The 17,077-nt window shown below is 39.5% G+C and overlaps 1 protein-coding gene across 3 annotated transcripts in view; it reads left to right on the forward strand.

Moving 5' to 3' along the window:
- The window catches only part of slc12a5a (solute carrier family 12 member 5a), a 155,260-nt gene that overhangs the window by 131,620 nt on the left and 6,563 nt on the right, over positions 1-17,077 (forward strand). For 2 of the 3 annotated variants that reach the window (XM_017304943.2, XM_008408932.3), the window contains exons 7-25: positions 1,866-2,113; positions 3,210-3,421; positions 4,437-4,604; positions 5,342-5,440; positions 6,245-6,302; positions 6,422-6,596; positions 6,720-6,838; positions 7,047-7,145; positions 7,235-7,354; positions 8,052-8,156; positions 8,416-8,584; positions 8,850-9,045; positions 10,869-11,038; positions 11,188-11,319; positions 11,741-11,848; positions 14,083-14,208; positions 14,656-14,888; positions 15,590-15,604; positions 15,811-15,944. In XM_017304943.2, the coding sequence (XP_017160432.1) occupies positions 1,866-2,113; positions 3,210-3,421; positions 4,437-4,604; positions 5,342-5,440; positions 6,245-6,302; positions 6,422-6,596; positions 6,720-6,838; positions 7,047-7,145; positions 7,235-7,354; positions 8,052-8,156; positions 8,416-8,584; positions 8,850-9,045; positions 10,869-11,038; positions 11,188-11,319; positions 11,741-11,848; positions 14,083-14,208; positions 14,656-14,888; positions 15,590-15,604; positions 15,811-15,944 (2,686 nt within the window). The remainder of the gene's footprint in view (positions 1-1,865; positions 2,114-3,209; positions 3,422-4,436; positions 4,605-5,341; positions 5,441-6,244; positions 6,303-6,421; positions 6,597-6,719; positions 6,839-7,046; positions 7,146-7,234; positions 7,355-8,051; positions 8,157-8,415; positions 8,585-8,849; positions 9,046-10,868; positions 11,039-11,187; positions 11,320-11,740; positions 11,849-14,082; positions 14,209-14,655; positions 14,889-15,589; positions 15,605-15,810; positions 15,945-17,077) is intronic. The other variant, XM_017304944.2, reaches the window with a different exon arrangement.

Genomic DNA, 17,077 nt, shown 5'->3' on the forward strand with positions numbered 1-17,077 from the left:
AAATCCTACAAGGTTGAGGACAAGAAAACCAAATCTGCAAAAGTACAAAACAACTTTTTGTAAAAATTTTTTTTTATTTTTTTCATTTTCCTACATTTTCTTCCTCCAAGTGTTCTTACATTAACTTTATTAGTTATACAGAAATAATTTGTTTTCACAAAAATCTTCCAAAAATAAATTATGGAGCCAATATTTGAAATTGTTTACCAGTATTTATTTATGAGTTAAGATCAAATTAATTTAGGCTTCTGTACAAATCATGTGTTATCGTAATAAAAATAATGCTTGTACAGCTGAAATCAGTCTTCTCCCACTAAAACAATGGAGTCAGGAATATCTTGAGATATTTCTGCTGCAGCGTTCCCATGCCAACCCCGATTGCTTGTTAATCTTATCTGTGCTTGTCTCTATTTTTGTTGCTCAGCAGCAGGAAGATGATCCTCGCATTTTTAATCCTGACCACAAACCTACAAGTGTCCTAAATTTTCTAACCGGGGAAAAAGCTGTCTATCTACAAAACAGGCGTTAGACCAGCGTGGACACGGCCAAAAAATAAAACCGCTCATAAACCGTCTGCAGGCATGATGTTACGAAATTAATGTCAGCTTTGCAGTCTGCTTTGTACCAGATGAAAATCCTTCATCCTCTCAGAAAATCGAAGCCATTTTAGTCTCACATTCTGTCCATATTGTTAACAGATTACTTGAATATATTTCAGGAAGTGTTATCATTCCTCCTTCCTCATTTCTTCTTCTGCCTTTTGTTTCTCTTGTCTTCCTCTGTAGCCCAACATCCTGCAAGGAAATTTGGGATAATTATGCAGATGATGCATTAATGAGAGATCTAGATACTGACAGGCTTACAGAGGCATTCTCTCCAACAGCTCTGACGATGACTATTTTATCATTAAAATATTATCATTAGTTCTCCTTCTGCTTGTCTTTTAAGGTCATGCAGAGTTTGATCATGCCTGGAGGTTAATATTGTCTTCTGGGTCAGAGCTGGCTTAGTTTCCATTGTAAAACAATCCCGTCGGAATAGTGCGGAACAGACTGGCACAGCCCCCATTTGAATACATTTCATCCTCCAATCCCCAGCCAAGAACACAAACCGAAGCTGCTATTTTCGGAAGTATGAAGAGTTCAAAGTGAAGCAGGAGATTTTTTTTTTTTTTTTTTTTTTTGCGTGGTGATGTGCTGTTATTCACATCAGATCAGCTTTTCAAACCAAATGTCTGAGCTGAGCCGTAGCACTCCACTCATTCTTGGCACTTTTAAAAATAACCTTTTTACAATGATTAAATAGTCTGTGGTGGAAACCTAACGGTAGTTTAAAAAAAACAAAAGGGAAGAAACTCCCATGCTTATGTAACCGCAATACTATGAATCATCATGAGTTGATGACAGATACTGATGGTAATTGTGGGTTTACAGTTTGATGTGATGGGGCTATTCTTGGATTTAGTAATGGTAGCAGTGTATTAATGACACTTAACTTTCAAATATTAATTTTCTTGCTTAAATTCCTTTACTAAATTGGGTTAAAATAGCAAAGGTGTGCAACAGAGGATTGTTAATGAAAGAATCACGAGTTTTACTCACTCCTCGTCTCATTCTTCCTGCTCCTGGCTTCTTTTTTATGATTCCCTTAGTCTATTTTCCCCTGGTTGACAGGTAATACATTTTTCCGCTAACAGTTCACAAGAAGACCAAGATTCTAGCGTTAAGTCTGCCAGTTGAAATCCCCTGATACTCTGTGGAAAATGAGAAGTGAAAGTGAAACAACCACCTCCAAGATGCCCCCTGGCAAAAATCTGATTTTTCATAAGAAAAAGCGTGTTTTATGTGTGACCCCCCTATCTTTAGATCTACATAGCTCCCAAAGCAGCCATCTTCCCCCTGGAGGGCCTGGAGGGTGCCGAGGCGGAAGCCGCCCTGCTGAACAACATGCGCGTGTATGGGACCATCTTGCTGACCTCCATGGCCACTGTGGTATTTGTTGGCGTCAAGTACGTAAACAAGCTGGCCCTGGTGTTTCTGGCCTGCGTCATCCTCTCCATACTGGCCGTCTACGCCGGAGTCATCAAGACCGGCATTGAACCGCCCGATTTCCCGTAAGTGAGACAACTAAGACAGAACAGCAGAAGAAACTCAACCATAAATCACACTGATTCAGACATCTTAAAATTCATTTTACTCTTCAAATCGATGCTGCTGAAGAAAAAACAGCACATAGAAACGAACCAACACTTTAAGATTTGCAGCAAACTTGATTTATGTTGTATTAAACGAGTTACTACTATACACCATCTTGCATATTTCTACCCTTGGTTATGCGCACAGCTGCATACATGTTTGATTTTCTAATATTGCTCCTATAAATGTTGCAGATCAGTACCTCAGTATCATAGCACAACATTAAGAAGCATGGTCTGAAAAATGAAGAAAGAGGACAAGTGAAGAAAAAAGAAGTGTTAGACCTAAAATAAGAAATACATGCAGCAAATGCGATATCTGAAAGACATGTCTGCATGAAATGCTAAATTTAGAAAAGAATCCTCCCAGCAGATCTGAAAGATGCATAATTTTGGAGAGCATGCTGCATGCCAGAAGTATAACATTTTGCTGCTCGTTGGTGAAATATAGATATGCACTGATTAGGTTTTTCCTGGCCAATATCTATTTCTGCTTTTCTGATTTCTGCATTTTTCCAGTGAAAAATTAAGAAATTATCCTCATTTTTAAAACAAAGCATATGAGTATAACCTGGATTCTTTTTCTTTTTTACTAAAAAGTGCATTTTCATACATGCTTTAAGTCAATTCTGTTAGTTTAAGAGTTTTTAGTTACCACTGATCAGAGCCAATTAGGGGAAGATTATTTTACAAGACAGTCTGGACGCTTTCAAGCAAATGAAAAATAAATGACGATTGTTTTTTTCTCACATATCCAGATGAACCTAAACTACAGAATTTAGTAGATCAACAGAGAACAACAGCCTTTTAAAGACAAAGTTCTACATTTAAAACAGAAAACCTTAATTTACTGTTTTTGGTTTGTATGTTATTTACTAAGTAAATAATCATATTTGCTGTATTTACTCCAGTACAGTATTTATGCCAAATTTGCTGCGTAAAATCAAATCAGACCGCGATAATGTGAATATGCAGTATTTTGTGATTTGAAGAAGCCAAAAATTTGTTTCCACAGCGTTTGTATATTGGGGAATCGCACTTTGGTGTGGAAGAACTTTGACGTTTGTGCCAAAACCATTGAGACCGCTAATGGGACAGTCACCACCCAGCTGTGGCGCATGTTCTGTGACTCACCTTTCCTCAACGCTACCTGCGACAAATATTTCGTGGCCAACAACGTGACTCAGATCCAGGGAATTCCCGGGGTTACCAGCGGAGTCCTGTCAGGTGAGTCCGACTGTTTTGGATCTGCTAGCGTTTACACCTTTGCAAAGTGAGAACAAAGGTTAGGTCATGTTATGCATTGCTCGGGTCATTTACTGAAACCTTGGCAAATTAACATCCAAAGACAGATGCTTCATTAAAAATATATATATTTTAAAGAAGGGGAAGAAAAGTGTTTTGGTTTTGCTTTTTTCAGTGAAACAGACATTTTTTCTGGTAAAGGTAGAAATGAAAATAACTTCTCTTTTACTGATTGCAGCATAGAATTTGTTTATATCTTTTAATATTGGATGTGGTTCAAAAGAGCTGTCATTTTCTTACGAGGACACCGGGTTTTGGATCAAGCAGTTTTATTCGTGAAAGCTGGAAGTGTTTTGTAGCCAGACACAGTTCACTTCACTCACTGCTGTTCCTGCAGACTGGTTCCAAAGTCTGAGCTTTAGAAAGCGCAGAGCTACATTAACCTTATTTGACTCTGATATTTAACAATAAAACCCTGCATTAATCATAAGGTAATAAGGACTGTGGCCTTTAAAAATGATTCTTCACTCCTGAAACTGTTCGTATTTTGCTGTTCAGAGTAGATTTACTGCGACATTTCTATGTATGGATCGGTAGCAACTTTTATTGTCACAGTTAATGACATCTAAAACTGATTAGCTCCCTCATTAAAGATTACGTTCTGTTAAAGAGGTTGAAGAAGGACAAAAGCTGTACTAATTCAGGGCTGCTGGGCCGCCTGCAGTTTTCCCAATCACTATTCTGACTTTGGAGGTGTTTTTGTCGTGATTCCAACTGAAGACTTCTGTGAGCACAAAAGAGAAAAACAGTCTGCTGACTTCAGAAATACTAAAATATCATAGTTGAAGAAAACATTTCTGAATTTCATAATTGTAGGTGAAGCAAAAAAATAAAACAATGTCCTGTTTTCTGAATAGATGAATACTTTTTGTAGCTTCTTCTTATGTAGTGACCTGTGTTGACCATTATTCTTGTCAACACGTTTTATCACCAACAGACAACCTGTTTGGGACCTACTATGAGAAGGGGGATCTGATAGCCAAGCCGATCCTGGAGTCAGTGGAGGACCATGATGACCCTCTGACCAACGCTAACCGCTACGTGTTAGCCGACATCACCAGCTTCTTCACTCTGCTGGTCGGCATTTACTTCCCATCAGTGACAGGTGACAAATGCTTCCAGTTGTTTTCTTTTTTATCGTTTGCTTATAGGTCCTTGTGTTGTGATAAACTAGTGATAAGGCCTGAAACATGTGAGTAGTGATGACCTGAATCTTCAGACATATAAAGATAATTACAAAGTCAGCCTTCTATCACCTGAAGAACATTTCTAGGATTAAAGAACTAATGTCCCAGCAAGAGCTGGAGCTACCATGCATTTCTCTTTTTGTCACATTTTACTTACTATCTGATTGATTTTTTTTGAAGACGCCTAAAAATTCAGACAGCTGCAGCTGATTCAGAATGCTGCTTCTTCCAGGTCTAAAGTCCTTAAACTTTCTCCCTATAACTCAGAGAGTAGGCTTTAAAACACTTAGTTTATAAATCACTGAACAACATGGAACCAAATTAAATCAAAGACCTGCTGTCATTGGATCGACCTTCCAGACCACTCAGGTCTTCTGGTTCTGGCCTGATCTGCATCTCCATTCAGCTGAATGTTTTTACACTGGTGCAGATTGCTGAAACACTTAGTTCTTTTAAATCATAGCTAAAACCTCACCTGTTCAGAGTTACGGTAATAATAAATGGAAAATTGATTCTTGATGGCATTTGACAAAATGCCCCGTTGCTGAAATGTGCTATGAAAACTTGTCTTGTCCTCATTCAATGTCAAGCTAACAAAACCTTTATGTGTGTGCATTTGTAATCTCGGTGCCGTTTGTTTCAACTTTCTCCACAGGAATCATGGCTGGATCCAACCGCTCCGGCGATCTGCGTGATGCCCAGAAGTCGATCCCCATTGGAACCATCGCAGCCATCACAACCACCTCCACTGTCTGTATCCTCGTGTGACTGCGCCTTCAGCACCACACTCATCCTCAAAACAAGAACGTTTTAAAAATAGATTACAGTACTTTAAGAAACGTCACCTCGGTTGTCCTGTGTCAGTCAGATACTTTGTCACTGACAGGGTTTTAAGCTGTTGTGAATTTAGGCATTTTTCTCAGCTGTAGTTAAAAAAAGAAAGTGATTGTGGCCGGCAGGGAGCTTCATAATTAAAGGTCAGTGTTTTAAATTTGGAAAGGTCATTATTGTGATGATACTCGTCTCATTTTGGCACTTAGTTAAAAGTTATCATGCATTATTAATATTGTTTCCTCATCTATAAAGTTTGCTTCCCAGTCAGTTTATGGCCACTTCTTATATTTGTTAATTTTTATCTATGTGTATTAATGTTTATTAAAGGTCATGATTTATAGTACTAACTTGTTGTGCAGTTATCAATTTTCTTCCATACAGGCAGAATAGAGAGAAGCAGCTGAATTGAATAACCTCCAGTGTTTCTCTAAATAATCAGCTTGTAGTCTACACAAATTTGATTAGGACTTCTAATCACATTATGTGGCTGCCTATGCAAGAGCAAGTTAATAAACCCGAGGGATATTTGTTACAGTGTCACTGATCGCTTATATACTCAACTAAACAATATTGATTACTGCATTTTCCTTGCTAATATACTTAACCACTAGATCAGAAAATGAAATGCATTTTAAGAGTTGAGTGGATTTATTACCCGTCATTTGGAGAACATATCAACTGTCTCTGTGCGGTAGCTTACCTTTCCTGAAGCTGAACTTCCCAGACATGTCCAGTGTGATTCTGTTTGGTGCCTGCATTGAGGGGGTGGTCCTCAGGGACAAGTAAGTCCATGTTTGGTGTTTGAAAGCGATTTGATTTATTAAATTCTGCTCAGTCTCACTTCATTTAGTCTGAGAAAAGAGACTGATGTTTTAAAGAATTGTTGCTCTCCCTTTTTTAGGTTCGGAGAGGGCGTGCATGGGAACTTGGTCATTGGGACGCTGGCCTGGCCGTCACCATGGGTGATCGTGATTGGCTCTTTCTTTTCCACTTGCGGGGCAGGGCTCCAGAGCCTGACGGGAGCTCCCCGTCTTCTGCAGGCCATCGCCAAGGATGGCATTGTGCCCGCCCTTCGGGTGAGTTTTTGTTGCTGTCACAATCAGAACGTAGTGACTGATTTACAGGAACAAGAGCAGAAGGTACCGCATGCAGACAAAACTGTGTAAAAAGCTGTGGCAATGAATTTTCTGTTTGTACAGATCTTTGGCCACGGAAAGGCTAACGGAGAACCAACATGGTCCCTCCTGCTGACAGCTTGTATCTGTGAAAGCGGGATCCTCATTGCCTCCCTGGATTCTGTGGCTCCCATCCTCTCCATGTAAGAACTGAAAACTAAATTAATTTCTTTCTTTAAAAAAACAACAGTGGGAGAGTTCAGAACAGTCAGTTTGCCTAAATCGAAATGCCAGCGCGCTCAAAATTAATCTCACCAAAACTTCTCCCCCTTCATTTCCATTTTGAGGATCCCAATTTGTCAGTTCTGATAAGAGAAGCTGTGTTAACCTGAGTTACTTTGTGTCCTGCAGGTTTTTCCTGATGTGCTATATGTTTGTGAATCTGGCCTGTGCCCTCCAGACACTCCTCAGGACTCCAAACTGGAGACCCCGCTTCAAGTTCTATCACTGGTCAGTTCTTGACATCATCTCAGATTGTATGTGTCAAGTCAAACCTCCAATCCTTTATGAGGACTCAATAATTCATATTGCTTCTGTAGGGCTCTGTCCTTCCTTGGGATGAGCTTGTGTCTCACTCTCATGTTCCTCTGCTCCTGGTACTACGCCATAGTGGCCATGGGGATCGCCGGCTCTATCTACAAATACATTGAGTTTGCAGGGTGAGTGCACAAGAAAGTGATAAACATCTGATGATTACGGCTCAAGACTAAAACCTTTTGGTTTGATTTTTACTGAAAAACATTTTAGTTCTTTTGTTTAAGTTTCAAGCTTTTTTGTTTTCTTTGAACTCAAAACTCTTGATAAAATTTTTGCTATGAATGTTTCTTAAACATTAACTTTTCTAATGTAATGTTAGCACAACAGGGATGTATTGGGGAAAAAAAAAAAAACTTAGATTTTATCTATCCACCATTTAAACATGGTGGAAAAATAAAATTTATTAGTAAACTGTTTCAGTGAATTAAAGACATAACTATGATTATAACAGTTTAATCTTAACTGAAAGTAGTGTGTATATTAAAATCTGACATGTATAACATGACATTTTCTTATTAGTGAAATATCTGCCTCTTTTTATTCTATATTTAGTAATGATTGACTTAAAATAAGCTCCTATTCTAGGCTAAAAAGTTGCTTGTTAGATGTTTTTTTTTCTAATGTACTAAGATACATGCAGTAGAAACGAAACAATGTACTTGGTAAGATTTGGTGTTTTTGCAGTGTAGTTCTGAATATGATGTTTTATTTCTTGCAGAGCCTGCATCTCAGCAGCCTTTGCCCTTTTTCTCTTTGCATCTGAATGTGAAGCAACAAACCTGTTCATGTTCTGACTGAAATATATTGATTTTATCACAGTGCGGAGAAAGAATGGGGTGATGGGATACGCGGTCTGTCTCTGAGCGCTGCACGATACGCTCTGATGCGCCTGGAGGAAGGCCAGCCACACACCAAGAACTGGAGGTATGACACACACTCACACACACACAAACGTGTTTCCAATTAACATAGAAATTAACAAAGTGTCTGTGCGTGTTCAGTCATTCTCAAGTCACACCTGTCAAACTGGAAGAAGTGTTTGTTCATCCACGTCAACATGTGAATCATTCATGATGCTTTCTAATGGCTTTTTTTTCCTCTATGCTCTTTTCTTTCTCATTCACCTACTTTGTGTCTGCTCTAAATTTCATGTCCTCTGCTTTCTGCTCACCTCTCCCCTCAGACCTCAGCTGCTGGTGCTGGTTAGCACAGATGCAGAGCAGAATGTGGAGCAGCCTCGTCTGCTGTCTCTCACCAACCAGCTGAAGGCAGGCAAAGGTCTGACCATCGTCGGAACGGCCCTGGAGGGCACCTACCTGGCGAACTACGAGCAGGCTCAGCGTGCAGATCAGGCAGGGAGCATTTCACAGTCTGCCACCTCCAGTCAAGGCTTTTATTCTGAGCAGCACAGAAAGCGTCCAAGTCTAAATCTGCAGAGATAGTTAAAAGAAATCAGGATACTCAGTCCGCTGCATCCATTTGCATTCCCAAGTTAATGTATTGGAAATGTTTTTGTTGTATATATTTTGTACTGTAAATCTGTATTACACAAAAAATGAGTAATTAACTAATTCAAAAATGTTATTTTACATGTGCATTTCTTGTTTTACTTTGCAGGCTCTGCGCAAATTAATGGAGACTGAGAAGGTGAAGGGCTTCTGTCAGGTGACCGTCTCCTCAAACCTCCGTGATGCTACATCCCATCTGCTGCAGGCCAGCGGGCTGGGAGGCCTGAAACACAATGCTGTGCTGGTCTCCTGGCCACGCAACTGGAAGCAAGGAGACGAGCATCAAACCTGGAGGAACTTAATTGGTATGCTTAGTTTCAATTTGGGTTTAGCTAAGTTTTATTGAATAGAATGTATTTGATCTGATCTGATCTGATCTGATATGAACTGAATTGATCAGATCTGAACTGAACCAACTTCAATTAAATTGATTTGAATTTAACTGAACTGAAATGAATTAAATAGTCATTGAGAGGAATTGTATTGATCTCACCATCTACTTTGCTAAATTTGCTTTCTTAGCATTCATGAAGCAAATCTCCCACATCTGAAAGGTGCTGCATAGGACTGCAAAGGCCTTTGAGTAATTACATCCGGCTCATTGTCTTGCTCAAGAAATCAGTGGGAAATAATTAGATATGGAGATCAATTGGATCTGGTGAATTTCTTCTATCTTTAGTGATTTTGGTGAATTATAGTCTCAGTTTCTACTTCTTACCTGACAGTAGTCGTCAATGGTTTTCTGTTTGCTTCAGTTTCATTTGCCATGGAACTTTGTCTTCCCATTTGCTTCAAAGTTCACCATGTTCTGTGATGGTATTTTACGTTGTAATGAGGTGGTATTTTGTTTTCCATCTGTAACTGCAATAGTCTGCATCCCTCTGAATGTATTTTCATACAATCATCCCTCTGTATGAAAATTCATACAGAGGGATGAAAATTCCCTCTGTATTCAGGAATTTTCATCCCAGTATTTTCCCAGTAGGTCAGCAGTTTCTGAAATACTCAGACTGGCCCATCTGGCACCAACAACCATGCAACATTTAAACTCTTAAATCCCCTTTCTTCCCCATTTTATTGCTAAGTTTGGCCAATTTGTCTTTATTACAACTTAATGCATCCAGGAAACATGACCTTTTTTCTCAGCGTCTGACATTAAATCAGATTAAGCACTGATTTAATCTGCTTTCAGTCAGTTGGGGGTTTCTGTTTGTTAAAGGCCAGAACAATGAGAAAGAGAGAGATTCTTAAAATATCTTGTAAGTTCTTATAAATTAGATTTTTACACAAATTTCTTTCGTAGTTGGTAGCATTAAACTATATGACTTACATTAAACGTTTTGGATATTCCTCCTGGAAATAATCCAAATATTTCAATTGAACATTTGCTCACACTGAAAGCATCCAATGCTTTTCTGTTGGATTGGTGAGTCTGGGAAGTTTCACTCTTTTTCCTCCAAATTTAGCAGTGGTCATTAATCCCTCTCACTTCAATTTAACTTTATCATTTCTCAATACAAGACTCTTTTCACTATAAATAATGTCACTTTTCTACCAGCTTCAACCTACATCTTCACAAGATCTTTGTTTTTTGTTCATATTCATTTCTGACAAAACGTCTCTGTACTGAATAATATGATGTGTTGACATCTCTGTGCTGTGATTGGCTGATTTCTTTTTATGTTGAACAAGGAATCAGTCTGTTTGCAGGTTTACCTTGAATTACATCCACATGTTGTAGCAAATGTCGACACTAACTCTTCCCATCAGAAGCTTCCAAAGCCCTGAGATCATCATTTAGGCTTTCCAAAATTGATTAAAGGCATAGTATCTTCAATGTATGTAAAATTTTAACTTCAAAGAAAACAATATTTTAAAATTATTCTCTTGAATTATTCTGGGTTTTAGTAAATATTTTTACTAACAGGTTTAGGAAACAATTGGCCTGATTTAATGTCAGCCAGGGAGAATAAAAGATATTGTGTTTTTTTATATATCGTACTGTATATAAATAGGTACCTGGAAAAATACATAAAATACGTAAGATATAGACCAGGAAAGTTTTTTTTTAAATAGTGTTAAACAGAATTTTATCAGGCTTTGCCTTACATTGCTGTCTTACCTGCAGAGCTGGTCAGAGAAACCACCACTGCCCGCCTCGCTCTTCTCGTACCAAAGAACATTTCAGCATTCCCGTCCAACGGCGAACGCTTTACTGAGGGTCACATCGATGTGTGGTGGATCGTCCATGATGGAGGCATGTTGATGCTGCTTCCCTTCCTCCTCCGCCAACATAAGGTACTGTTAATTACCACCACAATAGTAACGGAGACTGGCGAGATCCACATTTTAAAATAATATAAGTGCAATTATATCAATGCAAAATACAGCTTTAAGAGTTTGGAGATGTTTTAACAGATGGATAAACTGTTTTGTGGAATTTTTAGGTCTGGAGGAAGTGCAAGATGCGCATCTTCACTGTGGCCCAGATGGACGACAACAGCATCCAGATGAAGAAGGACCTGACTATGTTCCTGTATCACCTCCGCATTGATGCTATGGTGGAAGTTGTTGAAATGGTGAGTTTTCTCAAAGCTGGTAGCGCAACGTTTGTGTAAGTAAAACAACATGCATTCTAGAGCATTCATAAGCACTTTAATGTCAGAACCACTCAGCTGGGGAAATAATTAGAAAATCCAGCAATGCCTCAGGCTCGGCCGGTTGCTTCAGTAAACACAACTACCGTTTTTTCACACAAGGATAAATGACTGCTGTGTATTCCTCTGCCTCAGCACAGGAATAATTGTTATTGTTCACCGAATACATTTTAATTGGCGCAACATCCTTCAGGCTTTACCTGTTTCTTTTAAACATTTTGGCTTCAGGGGAAGAATATACTGTATCTCTCCTCTTCTCCATTTGTGTGTAAACAAACATCTGGCAAGGACTCTTAGAACATGTATGAAAAACAGACAAATAAAATATTTCTTTTTCCCTCAGCATGACAGTGACATCTCAGCCTACACGTACGAGAAGACGCTGGTGATGGAACAACGCTCACAGATGCTGAAACAGATCAACCTGACCAAGACCGAGCGCGAGAGGGAGGTAAGGAAGTTTGTTCATGTCAAAGTTTTGTTTTTAGAAGCACGCGGATATGCACACATTATCTTGACATGACTTGACAAGCCGACTCGGCATTGCTTGGCTTGATTTGAATTAACATGACACACAACGCCCTCTGGACAAAAGCAGATCTTGTGTTAAATCAGAGCAGTGGGTCACCATATTTATCCTCTCTATCAGAGAGTTGACAACAGCCAGAACAGAAAGTGCTCTCATGCTGTGTTTGACAGCATGACAATGTTTTGACAGAGGTGGGAAAATAACATTTTTAAGTCTTTGTGTTACTCCTTTGAATTACGCTTAATATAAAGTTTTAGGGAGAACACGGTTTCTAAAACTGTCAATGTAGTCTTTGGAAAAACAAACTATACCTTTGTTGCTTGACAAGAATTTTAAAGGAGAAAGAGTCAAATGATCCCAGTCAAATACGACAGATTAACTGACTATGAGTGAGTGTGACCACCTCGACAAAAACAGAGACTACCTAAAAGTAGGCACTATACCAAGAAATCAGAAATAATGTCCAGGGAATTACAGCTTCTATGAATCTGGGAAAAGTTATAAGGCCATTTCCAAACAAACTGAAGTTGATCATTTGAAAAAAACAAAAAACATTTAAGATGCTGACATCACATCAAATACTCCCGGAGTTTAAAGGGGGGGTATAGTGTAAAGTTTACTGTTTTGAGCCGTATATCATCCATCCATCCATCCATCCATCCATCCATCCATCCATCCATCCATCCATCCATCCATCCATCCATCCATCCATCCATCCATCCATCCATCCATCCATCCATCCATCCATCCATCCATCCATCCATCCATCCATCCATCCATCCATCCATCCATCCATCCATCCATCCATCCATCCATCCATCCATCCATCCATCCATCCATTTTCTTTACACCCTTGTCCCTTAGTGGGGTCAGGAGGGTTGCTGGTGCCTATCTCCAGCTGACGTTCCGGGCGAGAGGCGGGGTCACCCTGGACAGGTCGCCAATCTGTCGCAGGGCAACACAGAGACACACAGGACACACAACCATGCACACACACACTCACACCTAGGGGCAATTTGGAGAGGCCAATTAACCTGACAGTCATGGTTTTGGACTGTGGGAGGAAACCGGAGTACCCGGAGAAAACCCACACATGCACAGGGAGAACATGCAAACTCCATGCAGAAAGACCGGGGCCGGGAATTGAAACCAGAATCTTCTTGCTGCAAGGCAACAGCTCTACCACTGTGCAGCCCCTGTATATCACATTATAGTGTTATTTCCTCATCAGAAACATACCTGTAGTCTTGCTTTGATTCTTTCATGCATGTTTAAGAAATCCTTTCATCTCCTACCATTCAAGGGGACCTAAAAGCTTCTTACAAATCTCACTTGTTTGCACAAAACTCCATGGAGCTGTAGTCTCCAGCTGAGCTCTCCTCACTGAGCGCCTCTCCTCCACGCCTTATCCATTCAGCTCCTCCAGACTAGTGGCAACGAGTAAGCACCTGGTGGAACTGTGAGTCTGCTGAGCTCATCATATGAATTAATTCTTAGTCCAACACTTCTAGTGTTAACAGCATAATGAGAAGCATTGTTGTGATGAAGCTGGAGTGTTGGAATGAGGCCAATATCAAGGCATCAAATTGTGATGTTTAAGATTTAAGTTTAATTTTTAAGTTACGTCTGATATACAGGTGTCATAGTTACTTGTTTGTTCTACAAAATGTCACTATCTGGCAGGAAAATGCATAATACATCCCCTTTAAATCATGCTATGTAAAGAAAACCACAAAGCATCCTGGAGCCCCATCTCTGACTCTGTCACTATGTTAAATATTAAAGTTCATGAAAGTGCAAAAGTGATTGTGCTCATTTTTGCAAATAATCTGTAAATCTGACATACATAATTTCAGTGCACCCAACTGCTTTCAGATGTAATTGAATTAGTAAATATAGACCATCTCTGTTCGTTGAGGTTCGTTGGAGAATATCAGAACAAACAGTGTCATAAAGACAAAGGAACACTTCAGAAGAGTTATTGATGACATCGAGGAAAAAGTTAAAAGTATACTTATATGATACAAAAGGGTCTGGTCTTCAGTGCAAGAGACTAATAAATGTCACACACCTTGTGAATGGAATGATAAAAACAGAGCAAAACAACATCTGTATGTATCACACCTTTTTTCTCTCCTCTTTTTGTGTCTTCACAGATCCAGAGCATCACTGATTCCTCCCGCGGATCGATTCGCCGTAAGAACCCGGCCGCCGTGACCACCCAGCTGAGTGTGACTGAGGAGCCGCCCGCCACCAGCAAAGAGGAGAAACCTGAAGAAGAGGTAGGATCTGCTTCCACAAGAGAGTCCAATTCACTAGTATGCCTGCAGAAAGTTAGCTCAGAACTCACACCGAGTAGAACATTCTGTTTTGTAAGATGTTTTAATATCAATAGTATTTCCTAAAATGTAAGACTGCTGTTGCTACTACTAGCAACAGTTTGGATCACTTCAGTCCAGAGGGAAAACCATTTTCTTTTAAACTGATAACAGCTTTATCTCTAACGCCATGAAGAACCTGTGTGTGTTCAGACAGACAGGCAATGTGCTGAAGAAACACAAACAGAAGTGTTTAATCCCCTTTCTCCTTCCTCTCCTCTCTCAAACACTGTGGCTCTCTGTAACTTTACCTGCATTCCCATAATTCCACTTCTACTGTGGCTTTTCGACTTTCCGTGTTAACATGTGCGTGAATCCACATTCGTCCTCTTTCTCCTCTCGTCTCATTAGTCAAAGTCGGCCTCTTCTCCTGTATCCCCCCCTGCTCAGGTCCAGCTCATCCATGACAACACCACCCCAGCCAGTCCCGCCACCCCAGCGACCCCGCTGACCCCCGGAGAAGAGGCTCAGAGTCCCGGGGAGCAGATCCAGAGGACCTGGACGGAGAAGTGTGACGGTGAAGCAGCCAAGCCTCTCGGAGTGACCACACATGATGACATCAAGGACATCTTCAACATGAAGCCGTGAGTGCCTAGCCATGCTCTATGAACTATTAGCTAGAGATGAATTAATCCAATATCAGTATCTGTGTTGGTCCTGAGATAGAAAAAGTTTCTAGATCAGGTATCGGTGACAATGGGCCTAATTCATAATGGCTTATCTATTAAGTTTAATTCTATGCTTTGTGCTCTGAGTGACGCCATTCTTTATTATTACTTGTACGTTATATTAAGAATTCCTTTCTGAATCATTTTAAACGTCTGAAGTTCTTTTTTTACATGCATGACCAAGATAGTTAGCCTATTGTTTTTGTCTGTTTCTGTTTCTTTATTATTTGTTTTTTACCTTGGCTGCTATACTCCTAACTGAACTGACTGAATAAATTAAAGTTGTTCAGTTTTTACATGTTTGACCAAGAGTGTGAAGTTATTGGCATATTTGCATGTGCTGTATTGGGGCAGACTTATCAAATAAATTTGTAATTCACTACGTTTATGCTTTAAAAAAAAGAGAAACATTTTAAGTCAATTCAGCGCTGGCTTTCTGTATCAGATCAGTATGGGCCAATACTAAGCTTCAGATATCTGTGTCGTATCGGAAAGCAAATGCTTTCCCCATAGAACACAAGATGTTCAGGTTGTTTTTAGTTAGGATCACATTTTCTTAAAAAAAATGAAGAATTTTTTTTTTATAAAGATTTATTTCTCTTCTTATAATGCTGCAGAGAGTGGGAGAACCTGTAAGTACTGAAGTCCCCATGAACCTCATTTCATGAATCCACATCTCATACCCATCCAGTCAGGCACATGATAAGCTGAGGATGTTATAAAAATAAACGTGCGAATGTGCATCTGCCATCTGCATCACCTCTGAGCATCAACAAGACGCTTTGAAACAACCAGCGGGAATCAGTTTGACCTTTTCTCTCGACTTGTCTCCTCTCAGGAACCAATCTAATGTGCGGCGCATGCACACAGCGCTCCGGCTGAATGAAGTCATCCTTAAAAAGTCCTCAGAGGCCAAACTAGTTCTCCTGAACATGCCAGGGGCACCCAAGAACCGGACAGGTGATGAGAACTGTATCCTTTATCAGGAGAACCGCATGCAGGGGTGTCCAAAGTGCACAGGAGGCCATTTGGTTCCCTAAGACTGACTTATATCTAAAATTAAGGCCTCAAAATGTTTTACATTTATTTAAAAAATAAGTTGGCCTTTAGTACATTGATCACATGTCTTAAATGTAATCTCAGCAGGACTAGTTAGTCTTGTATATCTAATGTATTTTTTTTCTCTTGGGACTTTTCTGTCAAGCAAAAGTTTGAGTGGCACTCAAACATCTTCATTGCGTTGTGTGACTCCAGACAGTTGAGGCTACCGCTAACTAGCTGCTAATGTACCCGTGATAGCTAGCTACCTTTTTGCCTCTACCATGGGTAAGTGCAAATTTGTGAGCAGTTAGCAGAGTTCTGCAGATATACGTCTAAATTCTATTCATAATAGCCTTAAAAAGTCTTACATTTGAGTCAGTACAGAAACCCTGAATTAATTCTTCCTTCAAATAAATGTTATACATTACATTTATTTTAAGGGATAATCATGGATATCAAAAAATATTTTTCTCAACACATTAACTTAACATAGAAGTAGAATTTTATTCTATTTTATTTTTTTTTACTGTAAGATTATGCTGCTGCAAGAAAGAATGAATTTATATTAAAACATCTTTGGCATATTTCCCTGGGGTAGTAAAAATGCCCACCTCCAACTTGTATGAAGAAGCAAAAACCGAAAAACTTTTACTGCCAAAAATATTCGGACTCTTGGCTGTAGCTTTTAGAACTGCCTGTCTATGTTTTCAGATTTTCTTTTCTGCATGCTAGGATAAAATCTACCACCTGTAGTTCTTTATAGATCTCTGTGGTCATACTGCAGCAATCAGGGAGAAGAGCTATAACTCTACTTCTATTGCTTTGTGGAAGCCAGAGACTCTGTGGTCCCACTAATTGAAATTGAGGACCCATAAAACCAACAGGACTCCTTCAAGACTTACACATCTGGGAAACAGAGTAAGAAAAAAACAATTGGTCTGTGAGGTGATGTTAAAAGACATGCTGGGAGATTTTAAAAAGTTCTCTTCAGAGATGAGAGAACCTGAACAGTTTTCATCACAGAAATCTCAAATGGAAAGCGTAAAAAAAAGGTTTCTCCTTCA

This window comes from Poecilia reticulata, chromosome 5 (assembly GCF_904066995.2).
Source record: "Poecilia reticulata chromosome 5, P_reticulata-male-v2, whole genome shotgun sequence".
Classification (NCBI taxonomy): domain Eukaryota; kingdom Metazoa; phylum Chordata; class Actinopteri; order Cyprinodontiformes; family Poeciliidae; genus Poecilia; species Poecilia reticulata.